The following is a 17939-nucleotide window of genomic DNA, read 5'->3' as shown; positions in this document are numbered from 1 at the left end:
TATTGCACCACTGCATACGCATAAATAAGGAGCATCTACTAAGCTGCTGAAAACTAAACAATTAAGAAAAAGGCTTTTCTTATATTTTTCCCTAATATTTAATTTTTAGTAATATATTCAGGTAATATGTGCAATGACATTACAGCCAATGGAGTTTACAGCAGTGTTAATTTCGTCAACGAAAACGTTTTCGTCACCGGTATTTTTCAACTGACGAAAACGAGACACAAAGTATAGCACATTTTCGTCAAAGGACGACAACTATGACGAAAATCAGTTTTCGTTAACCAATAAAAACTAAACGAGAATGTGAGGCAGGGACGTTTACCCAACTTCCGGTTTTCACGGAGCCCCGTTTGTGTGGCGTCTGACGTGGCGTGCCCCGTGACGTCCGACGTGAGGAGTGGACTACTACAAGAGAGTCGACTCGAGACCAGTCACCTGACCTCACCAGAGCACTGCAGCTGCAGCACTACAGACAGACGCGCCAGGCCCAACTCATCACACGGCACTGGCACCCCGCCACCACCACATCCAGAGCAGAGCACCCACTGTGAGTTAACAGGCAGGCCAGCTATTACTGCCTCCCTGAGTCCCCTCAGACTACTCACCAGTCACCACTGGTATCCGATTCCGCCTTCCATCCAGGACTGTGTGCGTGCATATAGGCCGCTGAGGCCCGCCCGGCCCATCCATTCAACAACTTCAGTTTAGAGTCAGACCAGAGACCACTCTTAAACCGGAGACCCCCATCCAGCACTCTGAGCAGCACTGCTCCTCTCTGACCTGACCATTTAGATTACTAAAATGAGTTTTAGTCGACTAAAATGTAAGATGTTTTAGTCGACTAAAATGTACTGGAGTTTTAGTCGACTAAATACGACTAAAACTAAAACACTTGCAGAAGACTAAAATGGGACTAAAACTAAAATGCCATTTTAGTCCTAAGACTAAAACTAAATTGAAATTTGCTGCCAAAATTAACACTGCTACTTTGTTATAAACGAAAATCCAATAAACTCAATTTTTGTCATACATTTAGGCCAGAATGTATTAAGCCACATGTCTTGGTTAAAAAAAAAATCAAAAAGTGTATATTTATTGGTTTGCGAAAAAGTTATGGCGTTTACAAACTGGTACATTTACTTGAATTTACGCAGCTTTTAGTTTGACTGCCTATCTAATTTTTTGTGCTAAAATGTCAGGGCAGTACAAAACCCACCAAATTACCCCTTTAAAATTTTCCCAAAACTTGTGTGAAAATATAACATTGTCCATGCACTTCATGCCTCTTAAGAAATGGCTTGGGGTGTCTACTTTCCAAAAAGGGTAATGTGGGGAGGGGAGGGCATTTTATGCCAAATATTAAAAGCTTATGCCACACATCACCTGCTCTTCTAACCACTTGAAGACCAAGCCCTTTGTTTACATGAAAAAAATATATTTTTCTTGCTAGAAAATTACTTTTAACCCCCAAACATGATATATTTTTTTAAAGCAGAGGCCCTACGGATCAAAATAGTGGGTGTTGCAATTTTTTTTTTCCACACAGTGTTTGCGCAGCGATTTTCCAAATTAAATTTTTTGGGGGGAAAAAACGCACTATATTGCACAAATGTTTGGTAAAATATAAAAGATGATCTTATGCCGAGTACAGAGATACCAAACACGACATGTTTTAAAATTGCGCACGCCCATGCAGCGGCTACAAACTACATACATTCTTAAAAGCCTTTACAGGTTACCACGTTAGATTTTACAAAGGAGGTCTACTGCTAGAATTACTGCCCTCAACCTGCCATTCGCGGTGATACCCCACATGCATGGTGCAACTGCTGTTTACATATGACATGAGACCGATGCTTAAGTTCGCCTTTGCGTGCGAGTGCGGGGGGACAGGAGTGCTTTCATTTTTTATTTTTAATCATTTATTTTGCCTTTTTATCTTATTTTTACACTGTTCCTATAAATTTTGTCATTTTTTTTATCATCCCAGGGAATGTAAACATCCCCCTATGATGCAATAGGTAGTGACAGGTACTCTTTTTTTTAAAAAAAATTGAGGTTTATTAGACTTTAGATCTCTCCTCTGCCCTTAAAGCATCTGATCACATCAAGATCGGTGTGAAAAGATGCTTTCCCAATGGTGTTGTTTATATCCAGGTAAACCTAAGTCACGAAATGCTCGTAGCGTCCAGTTTCTTAGGCCATAGAGATGGTTGGAGCCGTTCTGGTCTCCGATCAACGCTATGGTCAGCTGTGGGAACCACCGGCTTCATTCTCCCGTTCTCCGGTGGGACAGTAGAGCCCGCAAAAACCGTGGGGGGAGGGGGGGAACAACCCCTCCCATTGCTTGTAAAAGCAGTCTAGCGGCCAATTCGCAGATAGGATTGCTTTTACATGCAAGCCAACCATCGTCTGAAAAAAAAAAAACGATACCAAGATGATGTCTAAACATGCAGGCATCATTCTGGTATAACCACTCAAAGTCCAGCAAAATACCAGTACGTTGCTGATCCTAGTTAGACATATACTGTAATGTTCTTTTTTTTCATGCAGCCTCGGTGGTATGCCCACCATTGGAATACCATCCTGCATCCACCCACTTTTAATGATGGGCATACATGCGCTGTTCTTTTTCTTTTTTTATATGCAGATTCTGATTCTCGGCCAGCTTGCTGTCAGCATGGACGCTGCACAATGTGATTCCTCCCTTGTCATGTACCTGGGTGTCCTTGAACCGGGAGCTACCCTGTTCCATAGCTTGCAGCCTTATCTGTTGTGCCACAAAGAAGCTATGGAGTTTGTGCAGTGATTTTCCAGCCTGATTCTTTACTTTTGGACTCACTAGCTCCACCTGCTGCCAGCTGCAAACAATGTACAATTTAACCAGCTGTGATCAATGTACAATTTACTCAGCTTTCAAAAAGCAGCACTTCCTGTTCCTTAATGCCCGTTTGTTTGGAATATCTTCCTGTTCCTGGATGTGCTGCTTGCTCTTCGATAGACTTTCATGTATGAACTTTTGCCTGTATTCTTGACCCCCTCTTCAGCCTGCCGAATCTGTACTTAACCGCCAGCTTGTGTATGACTTCTGCCTGCCTGACCATTCTTTGGATTACGTTTGGATACCGCTTTGCCCGATCTGTTGCCGGCCGGATCCCTGACTACGTTTTCGCCTGAATCCTCAGCACTCAAACTCCACTTCGGACTTTACCTAACAGGTACCTAACATAACAAACGGGTCATAATGTCAGTGGACCCTGCTGAGATTGGTAAGGCGCTTACGCATCAGGGGCAATTGATTGGAGCTCATGAACAGCATATTTCTTCTCTGGACGCTAAGCTAGATGAACTTTGTGCTATGCTAAAATCCTGTTTGCCTGGCTCCTCTGTATCTGTCCAGACTCCTGCTCCAATCCAACCCACCTCTTCTGTGACCCTCAAACTTCTCTTACCTGAAAAGTTTGGTGGTGACACCGAGGACTGCAGAGGTTTTTTAAACATTTGTCGTTTGCACTTCCGCAACAACCCTGGGGCTTTCAGTACTTCTTCTGCCAAAGTGACATTTGTAATTTCATTGTTAAAAGGGAAAGCCCTGGCATGGGTCTCTCCTTACCTCTCCTTTGCTGCAAGATGCTGATAGATTTCTGGCTTCTCTTCAGACTGTATTTGACAAGTTGGATAGAGCTTCTGCTGCCGAGTGCTCACTTTTGGACATACAACAAGGTAACAGGACTGTGGCACAGTATGCTATTGAGTTTCGTACCCTGGCGGCTGAGACCAAATGGGACTCAGGGGCATTACGTGTAGCTTTTCGTAAAGGTCTTACAGATCGCATTAAGGATGAATTGGTCTATAAGGACTCCCCAGAAGATCTTTTAAAATTCATAGAGTTGTGTGTTTGTCTGGATCTCCGGTATCATGAAAGGTGCCAGGAGAGACTCAGAACTCGTAAGCTTCCAAGGCCGGTATATCGCTTGGCCCCTAACTTCCAAGCACCACCTCAGCCTGAACCTGAAATTTCGGTTGAATCCAAGTCTCCTGTGGAACCCATGGAAGTCAGCCATCTCCACCTCTCAGAATCGGAGAGACAGAGGAGGTGTGCATTGGGCTTATGCTTATACTGTGGACTTAAAGGACATTTGCTATCTGGTTATCCAGCCCTTCCAGTAAAAGGCAGGGTCTAACCAGTGTCGGAGGAGCTGGGTTAGACCTTACAAGTACTTCCTCCAAACTTGTTTGGCCTCTAAACTTGTCTCCTGTGAGGCTTTGTACATTCGAGAGCCACTGGTATATTCTTGGATTACAATTTTGCTAAAGAAAATAACATCCCATTTGTTTCAAAGTCTAGACCCCTGAGTATTACCACCCTGAATGGACAGCCGTTGGGAGATGGCCTTGTCAAGTTTGAGACCACCACTATTACCCTTCAGGTAGGCGCACTCCATAAAGAGGAAATCATTCTGTCTCTTATTGATTCCCCACTTCTGCCTGTTATCCTTGGCTACCCTTGGTTACAACAACACAACCCTTCCTTTGATTGGGTAAAGGGAGAATTAACCTCTTGGGGGTCTTCCTGTTATTTGAACTGTTTATCTCGACCCACAAGACTTTCTGGTTGTCTGTTGGCTTCCCCGGCCATCCCTCCTACCTTGCCTCATGAATACCATGAATTTGCAGATGTGTTTTGCAAGAAAAAGGCGGAGGTTTTACCTCCACATCGTTCTTTTGACTGTGTGATTTAATCTGATCCCTGGAGCACCTCTTCCCAAAGGAATGACCTATCCCCTGTTTCTGCCTGAACAAAAGTCCATGGAGGAATATGTAAAGGACAACTTGGAAAGGGGTTTTATTCGACCCTTTCTTCTCCAGTAGGGCCAGGTTTCTTCTTTGCCGAAAAGGATGGGGGTCTCCGACCATGCATAGACTATCGAGGGTTAAATCAGATCACTGTAAAGGACTCCTACCCGTTGCCTCTTATTCTAGAGTTATTTGATATGCTTAAGGGAGTCGTTCTCTTCACCAAACTTGACCTCACAGGGGCTTATAATCTGGTTCGATTAGAGAGGGAGACGAGTGGAAGACAGCTTTCAACACCCGCAATGGACACTGAGTATCTGGTTATGCCATTTGGACTCTGTAATGCTCCTGCTGTCTTCCAACGTTTCATGAATGACATCTTTCATGTCTTCAGTAACCGTTTTGTGATAATCTATCTGGATGATATCTTAATTTTTTCCAAGACTTACCTTGAGCACCACTCACATGTAAGGCAAGTATTACAGCGGCTGAGAGAAAACCACCTTTATGCAAAGATTGAGAAATGCAGTTTCCATCAAAACCAGATATCTTTTCTTGAATACATCATAAATAGTTTCGGTTTCGAAATGGACCCACAGGAACTCTCTGCTTTCTTGCAATGGCCCCAACCGACCACTTTGAGGGGACTCCAAAGCTTTCTGGGGTTTGCAAATTACTACAGGCGTTTCATCAAGGGTTTTGCCTCCATAGCTGCCCCCCCTTACTGCTATGACTAGGAAAGGCACCAAGTGCAAACTGTGGCCCTCTGAAGCAGAATCAGCTTTCCAGCTTTTAAAGGGTATGTTCAGCAAGGCTCCAATTCTTCAGCATCCAAACCCTGATCTCCAATACATTGTCGAGGTGGATGCCTCTGAGGTAGGAGCAGGTGCCATGCTGTCCCAGAGACGACCTAAAACCAGTAAGATTCAGTGGCGTTTTTTCCTAAAAAGTTTTCTCCAGCGGAGATGAATTATGATGTTGGGAATCGAGAACTACTTGCTATAAAACTTGCATTAACCGAATAGCGACAATTTCTGGAAGGGGCTCCAAAGCCTTTTTCTATCCTGACCGACCATAAAAACCTGCTGTATCTTCAGACTGCTAAACGTTTTAATTCACGTCAAATTTGATGGGCTCTGTTCTTTTCCAGTTTTAATTTTGTCCTTTCCTATGTCCCTGGTCATAAGAACAGGAAGGCCGATGCTCTTTCCAGACAGTTTGTTACTTCTGAAGAAGATCAACCTACCGAACAATATATTATTCCACCTCCTAAGATTGTCGCACAGATCTCTGCAGCTCTTTCCCAACAGTTACAGGAATCGTGTTCCTCAAGGGCTGAAGGTACCACCAGGTCACCTGTTTGTAGCCCCCAGCCTCAGGAGAGCTGTACTCCTCTGGGCACAGGATGGAGTGTTAATTGGTTATCCAGGTATCACAATCACTCTTAAGACCTTGCAGCGTCATGTTTGGTGGCCTCATATGAAAAGAGATGTTACAGACTATGTGGCTGCCTGTCCAACCTGTGCTGCTAATAAAGTACCTCGCACATTGCCTGCTGGGCTATTACAACCGCTTCCTGCACCTCGCCAGCCTTGGACCCATTTAACTATGGACTTCATTACAGAATTACCCAAATCTGATGGCATGACTGCTATATGGGTTATAGTGGATCGCTTTTCAAAGATGTCTCATTATGTACCACTCTCTGGATTACCTACAGCGGAAGCTCTGTCTACCAATACCTACCAATATCGTCTCAGACCGCGGATCTCAGTTCATTTCCCGATTCTGGAGAGCGTTTTGTAAGAAACTGGGAGTAACGCTCTCACTCTCTACCTCGCATCACCCGCAAACAGATGGTCAAACCGAACGCATGAACCAGACCCTTGAAACCTATCTTTGGCATTACATCAACTCGCTACACTCCAATTGGTCTTAATATTTGCCCTTGGCTGAATTCGCCATTAACTCTCGTTGGCACAGTGCCCTGCATACCACGCCATTCTACGCAGCATTGGGCTATCACCCTCAGACCTTTCCACTACTTCAGCCTTCATCTGGTGTACCAGCAGCAGATCAACGGGTGAAGAATATCTTGCTACACTGGAAAAAGATTTGCTTATTGCTACGGAAGTCAGCAGGCAGATATGAACCTTTCTCCAACAGACGACAACGCCATATACCTCCATATGCGGTGGGGGACAGAGTTTGGCTGTCTACCAAATACATAAGACTGAAATAACCCTCTACCAAATTGGGCCCTCGATTCATTGGTCCTTTTAGGGTAATTGCTAGAGTCGGACCAGTCTCCTATCGGTTGAAATTACCCTCCTCACTCCCGATACACCCTGTGTTCTATGTTTCTCTCCTTAAAAGGGCAATCTTCAATCGTTACTCCAGAACTCAAAACCTACCTCCTCCTGTTCTTGTTGATGGACAACATGAGTTTGAAGTCTCTTTCTAGAAGGCGGGTTGTGGCCTACAATATCTGGTTCATTGGAAAGGATACCCCATCACAGACCGTTCCTGGGTTCCAGCTAAAGATTTGCATGCCCCTGCTCTCATCAGAGACTTTCATGCCTCTTTTCCTGCTAAGCCTCGATAGGCCCCCAGAGGGGTCCATTGGAGAAGGGGTCCTGTCGTGTACCTGGGTGTTCTTGAACCGGGAGCTTCCCTGTTCCATAGCTTGCAGCCTTATCTGTTGTGCCACAAAGAAGCTCTGGAGTTTGTGCAGTGATTTTCCAGCCTGATGCTTTACTTTTGGACTCACTAGCTCCACCTGCTGCCAGCTGCAAACAATGTACAATTTAACCAGCTGTGATCAATGTACAATTTATTTAGCTTTCAAAAAGCAGCACTTCCTGTTCCTCAATGCCTGTTTGTTTGGAATATCTTCCTGTTCCTGGGTGTGCTGCTTGCTCTTCGATTAGACTTTCGTGTATGAACTTTTGCCTGTATTCTTGACCCCTCTTCAGCCTACCGAATCTGTACTTCACCGCCAGCTTGTGTATTACTTCTGCCTGCCTGACCATTCTTTGGATTACGTTTGGATACCGCTTTGCCTGATCTGTTTCTGGCCTGATCCCTGACTACGTTTTCGCCTGAATCCTCAGCACTCAAACTCCACTTCGGACTTTACCTAACAGGTACCTAACATCCCTACAATGATATGAATATTTTCCCTTTTTTGGACGTCTAGCTTTGAACCATAAATGAGATTTGGTAGCTATATGTATTATTGAACCCTGTGGTTTTTGCATTTATAGTTGAATTGCACTTGCTTTTGTTTGGGGGCCTGTGAGCTCCCTTTTCCTGCGTATATGCCCTGCATACTTTTGAGTACACCATTATAGGCTCTGTGGCATGGCCGTTGAATTATAGTTTGATATTTTTTATTAAGGGTGTATATATACTTTTTGAGAAAGCCTGCTACAAATTTGGATCCTGAGGAAGCCCTAAGTGTGGGTAAAACGCGTCGATCCATTGCATTGTGGGATGTGCTGTAATACACCTTTTAGAAATCGTATTCTCATATGTTGTTTTTACCATCTTGACTTTTAATAAAATTTATATTTTTATAATTTTTATTTTTTCTATTTACTAGTATATGGGCACATTAAAATCCCCATTCTCCTTGTCTACAGGGCCCTACCTGGGAGACTTAGTTAACTTTTGGCAACCTAACAGATTCCTCCATTCACATTGATCGATGTGGATGAAGAAATTTCTGCTAAGAAAAGTGAATAAAAATATATGCCAAAACATAGGGGAGATCCACCCTTTATGTCCACCCCATCCCCTATGCTTCGTCATATATGCTCTTCTTTTTAAACTGTGGTGGTGAAATCACCTCCTACAGTGCTGGAGTCGCTGATTTTAGGTATTGTGAGAGCAAACCCTGTTTCTGTCAAAATAAGCAAATCAGTGCTGCAGCTTAATGGCTTACCTGCAAAGCAAACAATGGTTAACAATAAAACACAGTAACAGTACAGTAAAACAGTAGAATGACATACCTTCAAAGCAAGTAATGGTTAGCAATAAAACACAGTAACAATAAAACTTTACAGTATAGCATAAAATACAGTAAAACAGTAGGAACAATAAAATGACAACTATTTTTGGCTTTTTTATTTTATTTTTTTTACACTTTTATTTTAACTATAATTGTTCCAGGTTAGGGTCTCTCAAAATGTGATAGCCATCTAACATATTTCGAGACCCTGTGTGAAAGTGTGCCCTAGACTGTGCTGTACTCTATACTAATACTCCACTAGTGTGTGGTAGCGACGGAAACAGTCACTGATGCAGAGACCAGGCTTGCCAGGACAGGAGGGACAAAAATAGCAGGTGTCACGCCTATATCCTTGCTTGCTACAGACACTGCATCTTTTTTTGGGGTGTTCCTTGGGTAGGTACCCCTGAGGACATCCGGAAAATGCCTCTCATGCAGCCGGCTCACTGCATCTGGGTTGTGAATTTGGGCCACAGCGCCTTCTGGATACAGGAGGGCTGTGATGATCTCTTCCTGGAATTTTAGGAAGGAGCCACTTCTTCCAGATGCTTTGTGTAGTACATAAGCATTGAAAAGAGCCAGTTGGAAGAAGTATACAGACACTTTCTTGTACCAGCGTCTGGCCTTACGGTAAATTAAGTATGGCCCCATCATCTGGTTGTTGAAGTCCACTCCTCCCATTTTACGGTTGTAGTTGTGGATACAGAGGGGCTTCTCAACACTAGTCACCATTGTAATTTGGACTGCAGTATCTGTGTGAATGGAAAACAGAACAAAAACGTTCTGTTTGTCTTCCACTTCACTGCAAACCATTCATTGCACCTCAAGCAGGCACTATCCCCTTGACTAAGTGGGGCATTTATAAGCCGTTGGGGGAAGATCCGGCGTATAGATCACACGGTGCCACATGCTCCAATACCTAATTGAAAGAGGTGTCTAAAAAGTGTCACACTTGTATAGAAGTTTTCCACATATAAATAGTACCCCTTTCCGAATAAGGGTGACACCAAGTCCCAAACAATCTTGCCGCTGCTCCCTATGTAGTCTGAGCAGTTGGGGGGGCCCCACGCTGCTGTATTTTCCCTCGTAAACCAGAAAACTACATGTATACCCTGTTGCCCTGTCACAGAGCTTATACATCTTGACCCCATATCTGACACGCTTGCTGGGGAGAAACTGTTTGAACACAAGGCGGCTAGAAAACGTAATCAGGGACTCGTCAATGCAGACATCTTGTTAGGGGATAAACAAGGCTGCAGATTTTTGGTTGAAGTGGTTTACGAGGGCCGAATTTTGTGGAGCCATTTAAATTCAGGGTCACCCCAAGGATGACAGAGTTCATTGTCACTGAAGTGCAGGAACCGCAATATTTGCTTGTATCAAGCCGGCAGCAGAGAACACGGGCATATGATGAATAGGGTCAGTGGACCAATATGACCGCAACTCACTCTTTTTAGTGATGCCCATGTTGAGGGATAGGCCCAGAAAGGTTTTAAATTTTGTGAACCGTTATAGGTTTCCAGCCAAATTATCTGGCAAGGGTCAAATTTGGGTTTGCATTGATAAATTGATTTGCATACAAATTGCTTTGGTCCACATTAAATCTGTACAGATCTTCTGTGAAAAACAGCTCAAAAAAATCAAGAGGACAAAATTGGCTATTTGCCCCTGAATTTTGGGTTGGCCAGTGAATGGGGGAACTATGGGTGCTGCTGAATCTGTTGGCCCCCAATCAGGAATTTCAAGTGCATTAAGAAGGGCACTATCGGCTCTACGGGCCTGCATTCAAAGTCTTGGTGGCTGCAGGAAACTACTTGTGCTAGCCACTGCACCAGCTTGGGCTGCACTTATGGGACTCGCCACGTCACCAAGTGATATTGCAGTGCTGGTTTGTCTGCAACCAGGGTGTACTAGGCCTCTGGTGCTAGTACTAATACCGACACTCTGCTGCATACGAGAATCACGTGGTTGTTGTACCTCAGCAACCGAGGAACAGTGTCAGGTACGCCTGACCTTAGTTAAGGACCTCTACTCCATCGTTGGAGCTATCTGTCAGGGTGCTACTGCTCTTTACAGGTTTGTATGCTGAGCCTGATTCTGACAGCAAGGCTTCCCCATCGTTCTAATTGCAATCATGCTACTCTGTAGGCCTCTTCACTAGTGTACCTTTCGTTTGACATTTTGGGAACTAAATTTACAGGTACCTAGTGTGACTCACAAATAAAAAAATCACTTTGTTGTCGAGGACGGTTTAAACCGCTATGAAAAAAAAATAACTGCTAGTGCTAGCAGAGATCAGGCCTGACTCTTTTAATGCTGCGGTTTTGTGTGCTGTGTATTGGAAGTGACAGAGATCAATTGATACTGCACTTCTTGGGGGCTGGGAGGAGGGGCTAAACGCAGGTGCTGGCAGGTGTCGGGGCTGATCCTGCAAACGCTGCATTTTTGGAAACTCTAAACTATTGGGGATGCTAGTCTGACCAGATCAAAGATATTGATCCGTTTAGACACTATACTAGTAATGGAGGTATATAGTGTGTGTCTGTTAGTGTTACTGGCAATCAAAGGGTTCAAATCTGATGCCATCTGGGAATGACGCTAACTGGTGACACCCGTGACACTAATACAGTGATCAAAGAAAAAGATCTGTACACTTTACTAGTGACACTGACAGGGAGTGAAAGGGTTAATTGGGGGCGATCAGGGGGTTAAAACTGTATTAGAAAATATGTGGTGGGACCCTGACGCTATACTAAGACTGGCACTAACTAGCGTCACCCGTGACACTAATACAGTGATCGGTAACATATCTGTATACTGTATATAGTGACACCATGACAGGGCAGTGAATGGGGTTAACTGGGGGTGATCAAGGGGTTAAACCTTTATTAGAAGATATATAGTGGGTACCCTAAACCTATCTGGGACTGACGATAACTACCGCTAACTTTTGCTGGCGCTAACTTGCGTCACCAGTGACACTAATACAGTGATCAGTAAATTATCTGTATACTGTGTATAGTGACACTGTGACAGGGAGTCAAAGGGTTAACTTGGGGGTGATCAGGGGGTTAAATATGTGCCTATATGTCCTGGTGTTAGTGTAATGCTTGTGTACTCACTGTGATGCTTTCTCCTCTCACGCTGGAACCGAAAAGGGCTTGAGGAGCTTGCATCATTTCCTGTGCCTGTGTTTGTTACACAGGCACAGGAGGTTCTGCAATTGGTCATAACTGATCACCAGGTTCAGGCCATAAATCATTGCCCTGGACCTGATGACTGATTGGTTCTGAACCTAAACAGATCACCGCGGGACGGCTGGCACGCGCGCCCCCTACCCGCGGGCGCACATCATGTGCCTATACATGATTTTGCGCAGCCAGGCCGTCCTGCCGCAGTATATATGCGGTGGGCGGTCCAGAACTGGTTAAACATATCCGCTGTAAAATCCCACTCAAGGGAGCTTCATGTTTCTCTGTTGTCCTCAGAAATAACTGAAAACAATTTAACAAAAAGCTCAGCACAGGAAAAAGCACAAGACATTACTAGATGACAAAATTTCTAAAAAGATCAAAGGGTATTTTTTGCACTTCAAACGGTTATAACAAAATGTTTTTAACTGTATATGTACCACACCAAAATTAATCAGACAAGATAAGTCCATTGTTGGTGTTTACATCCCCTTCAAAATGTAGCCAAAAGCATGTGGGGCGAAGTCCGACAATGTTCAATTTGTATACACACTGGTGTTCTTTGACAATCATACTGTATTTATTTCTTGTGTATTTAGAAATGACCAAGCTAAAAATTACAACTGTTTTTTTTTTTCTGTTTTCTATGCAGGTAAGCACATTGCGACAATCTGTTTCACTCTTGCAAAAGGATAAAGACTTCCTTAACCGACAGAATATGGAGTTGAATGTCCGCTGTGCTCATGAAGAAGATCGCTTGGAAAGACTTCAGGGTCAGCTGGAAGATGCCAAGAAAGCCAGAGAAGAAATGTATGAAAAATATGTTGCTTCAAGGTGAGTTGCCTGTTGCTCTTTTTCTTAGTTGGGGTATTTTGTAATGCAGTACGTTTTTTTGTTTTATGTCCTATATACCTTAAACATTTTCAATACTGTTAAATCCAAAACCAAAAATTTATTTTATTGCAGCTTACCAATAAATAGATGTGGTGGCTGCATCCGCTTTTCTTTTCTTTGGCTTTTTTTCCCCTCTGTTTTCACCTGGTGATCTGGCAAGTAATACACCTCCTGTATTATTGAGAGAAAACTGTGGATGAATACACAGGAGGCACAGCAGACAGCAGCATTGTCAGTCTGGGGGAAGTGTAGTGTCAGATGTATTAGCAGATTTAAATACACTAATAAATTGAAACTTACTCCAGCTCACCCTTTATAATCAGTTACAGCAAACATGTTTTTCCTTTTGGGATAAAGGTTTTGCATGAATAAATAAAAGCTGATCATTTTAATCACTCTTGCCAGTGTTAAGTGGTTTGTCTCATCCATGTAAACTGATATATTCTGCTGGAGAGCTTGTGCTTTTGAAATACAACAGACTTGCTGACTGGCTCACCAGATGAAAATGGATGAAAGAGTGCCTAAAAAAGAAAAATGTTACAGCCATCACATCTAAGTAATGATAAGCTGCAATAACAGAAGAAGCGACGGGAAAAAGGAGGCGCCAAAAGTGTAGCACAGTTTATTACAAGGTAAACAATAAGTCGCAGTGAAAATGCATTTACAGACGTCTGGGATATTAGGCATGTAAGGCTATGTGTGGAGCCACCCATAAGATGCCAGTCTGTGCTGAAGCCGCTGGAAAAACGAAGCCGCCGCGTGAAGGAGAGCACAGTATATAAACCAAGTGATGTAACTGGCCTCAGGGGATACAAAGAGATGAAACAAATCATAATGCATAAGTTGTACCTGTTTCTTTGCAGTATTCTCTTCTCTACAGCCTTTCAAATCCAGAATTTGTACAGCCTGTCTGAGCTTTGAAAAAAAAAAAAGGTGGGGGGGGGCGGAGAGCTGAAGTTACAGTAAGGAGAGCTCTGATAGTTGATTGGAGGGAAGGGGCACAGCACACAGGAACAAAGCTGAAGCTGTCAATCAGCTGGTTTTTCCCGTTGTCACCTTTTTTTCCGCTTGGTGTCAGGAAAACTTGTCAGAAGTGATTCATGCTGATAGCAGAGGAATGAAGCAGCAGACACAAATGACACTTAGTAATCTTAATTGAGACAAGTACACATTATAGAAGGATATGCTTTGTTTATATTTCATGTCTGAGGTTTACAACCACTTTAAGCTAAGTTATCAGTTTTTGTTGGAATATGTTTTTCTGGACCCTAGCCAGGAGTGCAGAAGAGGAGCAGTGTGGACTTCTGTCTGAAGAGGTAGGACTTATTTGTGTTTTTTATCCCTTTGTTGATACAGAGATCATTATAAGACCGAATATGAGAATAAACTGCGCAACGAGCTAGAGCAAATTAGACTGCAGACAAATCAAGAGATTGATCAACTTCGGGGGGCATCAAAAGAGATGTATGAACGGGAAAACAGGTATGATTAACACAGCTATTTTCTAATAAAACATTTCACATTGGAATTTACCTTAGAATAGGGCACAGATGGTGTGGTGCAGCCCAGATATTGTTTGCCCTAAACAAATTTGGTAACGTTTTGCTGAAATTTCATAGCAAACCCATTAAGCTAACATTTTTTTTTTTTGGGGGGGGGGGGGGGGACTGTATTTCTCTTTAGTACATTGATGGAAACCGCTCCTGATCTTCATAACCATTGGGTTATATTGCCCCCTACAGAAGTAGGACACTAGGCATAAAAATAATCTGGCTATTCCTATGGGCAGTACCAGGGGATATACGCCTTCTCCTTGCTATAGGTACTCAGTTTTTTCTGCCTAGTCAGGAGTAAGGACCTAGTTCCTTGCTGGAATATCTGGTCCAGGCAAAATGTTTTGGCTAGAAATATTTTCTCCTGTTTTTTTTCCTGTGAGATCTACAATCTGCTGCCAGACTGGGCAACAGGCTGGATAATCTAGATCCAGTGGTCACCCCAGTCTGACCAGCGAGGGCACGCAGACCTCAGCTCCGCGCTAGGTCGGCCACAACATAGCCCCACTAGACGGAGGCTGGCCTGAGGCCTTGCGAGTTTGCATACAACTGGGTCTCGGCCTGAGTCGCAGCATTCCTCCTGGCCGAAAGCCCCCCATTTCGATGGGGAGGGGTTCTGTCTGAAGCGATGCACGCCTGGTTCCTGTTCACCCTCTCCCCCTGGAGGGTTTGGGGTGGACATGGCCCCTCCTTGGGACAGTCGGACCCCCAGGTTCCCCTCCTTCCCGTCAGGCACCCCCCCCTTTCATCTGTCACCCTATCCCCCCCTCCACTTATGCTGGGGTTGTGTGGGTGGTATGGTCCACCTCCTGGGGTAGGAGCAGGTCGCTGTGTTGGCGATGGGGGCCGGGGGGGTGGCAGGTCGCTTTGTTGGCGATGGGGGCCGGGGGGTGTGCCGCCGGCGACCGGACGATCAACTGTGCGGGGGGGAGGGGGGCTGTACCTGATGGGGGCTCCTGCCAGGGCCCCCATCATTCCTGGGTCTGTCCTTGAGGCCTAGGGATCCCTGGGAGCCTCATAGTGCCACACGGGGCTGCCATTTTGCCCGTATGTTTCTATGCACAGCGGCCATGTTTGTGTAGTCTGGCGGCCATTTTGCGGTGGTTTGCCATTGAAAATAGCAGGGGCCGTGACAGTGGAGCCCTGTGGGCAGCGATTATAGGCAATGGAAGCCCCTCCTCATCCCCTGGTGCTAACTCCTGGATCTTTTCACTTCCTGATTGCCGCACGTGGAATGCAGACTATCCTGGTGGCTGCAGGTGCCTGTTTCTGCTGGGTGGTGAGTCTGGTGGGGTTCTCTCTCTCTCTGCTGAGGATCGCTTAGTGCTTGTGCCTGACGACTGGGTGGTGCTGCCAGCGCGGTGGGGGGCTGTCCCTTTGCAGTGTTTTACACTTATTGTGGGGTCCCTGTATTGACTCATGGAGTATTTGGAGCACATCTCCCCACCTAACCCCCCTCTCTGAGAATACAGGGCCCTCCGGGTCCCAACCATCCATCGATGCACTGACGGCGGTCCTGGAATCCTTTGTGTCCCGGGTGGAGGTGGTGTCCGGGCGACGGGCTACCAAAAAGCCCCCCCCGCTTCCCCTGCCCCATCTGTCTCATCAGATCCTGAATCTTATTCGGCCGCCGCGGATGTGGGTCATCCTGCTGGGTCTGCAAACACGTGCCTGGAATCCTCAGATAGTCAGGATGTTTCCTCCACATCTGCATCCGCGCATGAAAAGGCGCTGATGGAAGCACTGATTGTATCTGTGCGTGAGACCTTGAAGATGGGAGGACGCAGCTTCGACAGAGGCACAGGTTCCCTTTGGCACTCACAAGCCATCCAGAGCGGCAAAGGTGTTCCCTTTCCAAGCTTATTTTGACAGAATTGTCGCTAAAGGGTTGGGACGACCAAAGTGTCCCTTTTGGGGTCCCTAAGTGATTTACTAGGTGAGGTGTCCCTTATTAAGAAGTGGACTGTTCAACCGGTGGTGGACCCTCCGGTTTCCAGATTGAACAAGGTAACCATGATTCCGGTTGAAGAGTCCCTAGCCTTTAAGGATCCAGCTGACAGGAAGGCGGAGGCTGTGGCCCGCAATATGTACACTCATTCGGCACTGAGGCCGGCATTCATCATTTGACCTTTTGTCGCAAACTCTGACCGAATGGGCTAAGCTTTTAAGCCGTTGATAAGGAAAAAGGGAATGACCCCCTAGAAGGGTGGGACTTTAAAGGTAACTAATAAGGATCTTTCGAAAAAGATAGAATTAATTAAAATATTTAACAATTTATTGAAAAAAATGTGAATGTGAGGGATCAATCAAACAGTAATAATACATTCAATGTACAATACAATACATTTGCAGATGCATGACAGAGTCCAACGCGTTTCGAAATTTGTATAGTACCAAAATCTTCCTCAGGGAATCTGTATGTTTTCCTGGAAAGCATAATCATATGCCAAAAGTAAATCCAAGAGAACCAAAGCAAAATACAAAAACATACATTAGTGTGTTACATCAATCATATCAAAGTTTTTGCATATGCGACAACATGTTGTTCCATCTCAAGAGGTAATATATCAAGGGGGAAGAGAGAGGGGGGAAGGGGGAGGGGGGGGAAGGAAGAGGGGGTGGGGGAAAGGGAAAGGGAAAAGAGAGGATGGTAGGGGAGGGGGGGTTGTACACATACCGGCAAATGTCCGGAGCCGCTCATATTGTCCACGGGGAGATATGTAGAGGTCCCGCAGGGTGGGAGCTAGAATCAGGTATTTGTATTATTTTTGTTTTTATATCCTCTATAGCCTGTAAATAATAATGCAGTGTCAGAAAAATTCACTCCAAGGATGAATTTCCTTAAGTATATGATTACGGATCTCTTCACCTGTTATAATGATCCAAAAGGGGGATAGGTGTGTAAAATTACGGAAGAAAGGAATCCTTCAAGTGACGGAGAGGATTCCAGTCACCTTTGGTTATCCTAAACTAGAGGTGCCTATTAGGACTTAATAGATGGTGACCCCTAAAAACGAAAAAAAGGGGGGGGAAAAAACATATAGCGAGGAAGTACTGGAGAGCAGAGAGCTCAAAATATAGATTGTCCACAGTTGGAATTATTTTGTTATTTGGGGTATCTTACCTCCGTGTAGATAAAGAGTAAATAACAGCCAAATCCAATGCCACTTCAGCAGATGAAGTATCTACTTGGGGGTGTGCTTTTTGTCCCAGAGTGGTTCAATATAGATATTGGTATTATGCTTGTGTCTAAAATATAAAAAGTTTTATATTGCATCTATCTGGTTACCTATCCAGGATATTGTATATGGCAGGAGTGTCCCCAATAAAAGTATAAATATAAATACCGTAGGATGAAATGAGGTGGCAGACACCCAATGACAATGTCTTCCAAGCGGGGACGGATGAAAACCCCCACGGCTGATAGTACAGCTAGTGGGGTTCGCCCATGGATCTGAAGGAGTAAATGTGTATAAGGTATAAAAT

At 44.6% G+C, this 17939-nt stretch overlaps 1 protein-coding gene across 1 annotated transcript in view; it reads left to right on the top strand.

The window, feature by feature from the left end:
* The window catches only part of PIBF1 (progesterone immunomodulatory binding factor 1), a 319829-nt gene that overhangs the window by 109112 nt on the left and 192778 nt on the right, over positions 1–17939 (top strand). Inside the window, exons 8-9 of the mRNA XM_082245629.1 lie at positions 12659–12840; positions 14257–14382. Coding sequence (XP_082101755.1) covers positions 12659–12840; positions 14257–14382 — 308 coding nt within the window. The remainder of the gene's footprint in view (positions 1–12658; positions 12841–14256; positions 14383–17939) is intronic.

This window comes from Pelophylax lessonae (genome assembly GCF_965119305.1).
Source record: "Pelophylax lessonae genome assembly, chromosome: 2".
Taxonomy (NCBI): Eukaryota; Metazoa; Chordata; class Amphibia; order Anura; family Ranidae; genus Pelophylax; species Pelophylax lessonae.
This window is presented reverse-complemented; position numbering and strand designations above follow the sequence as displayed.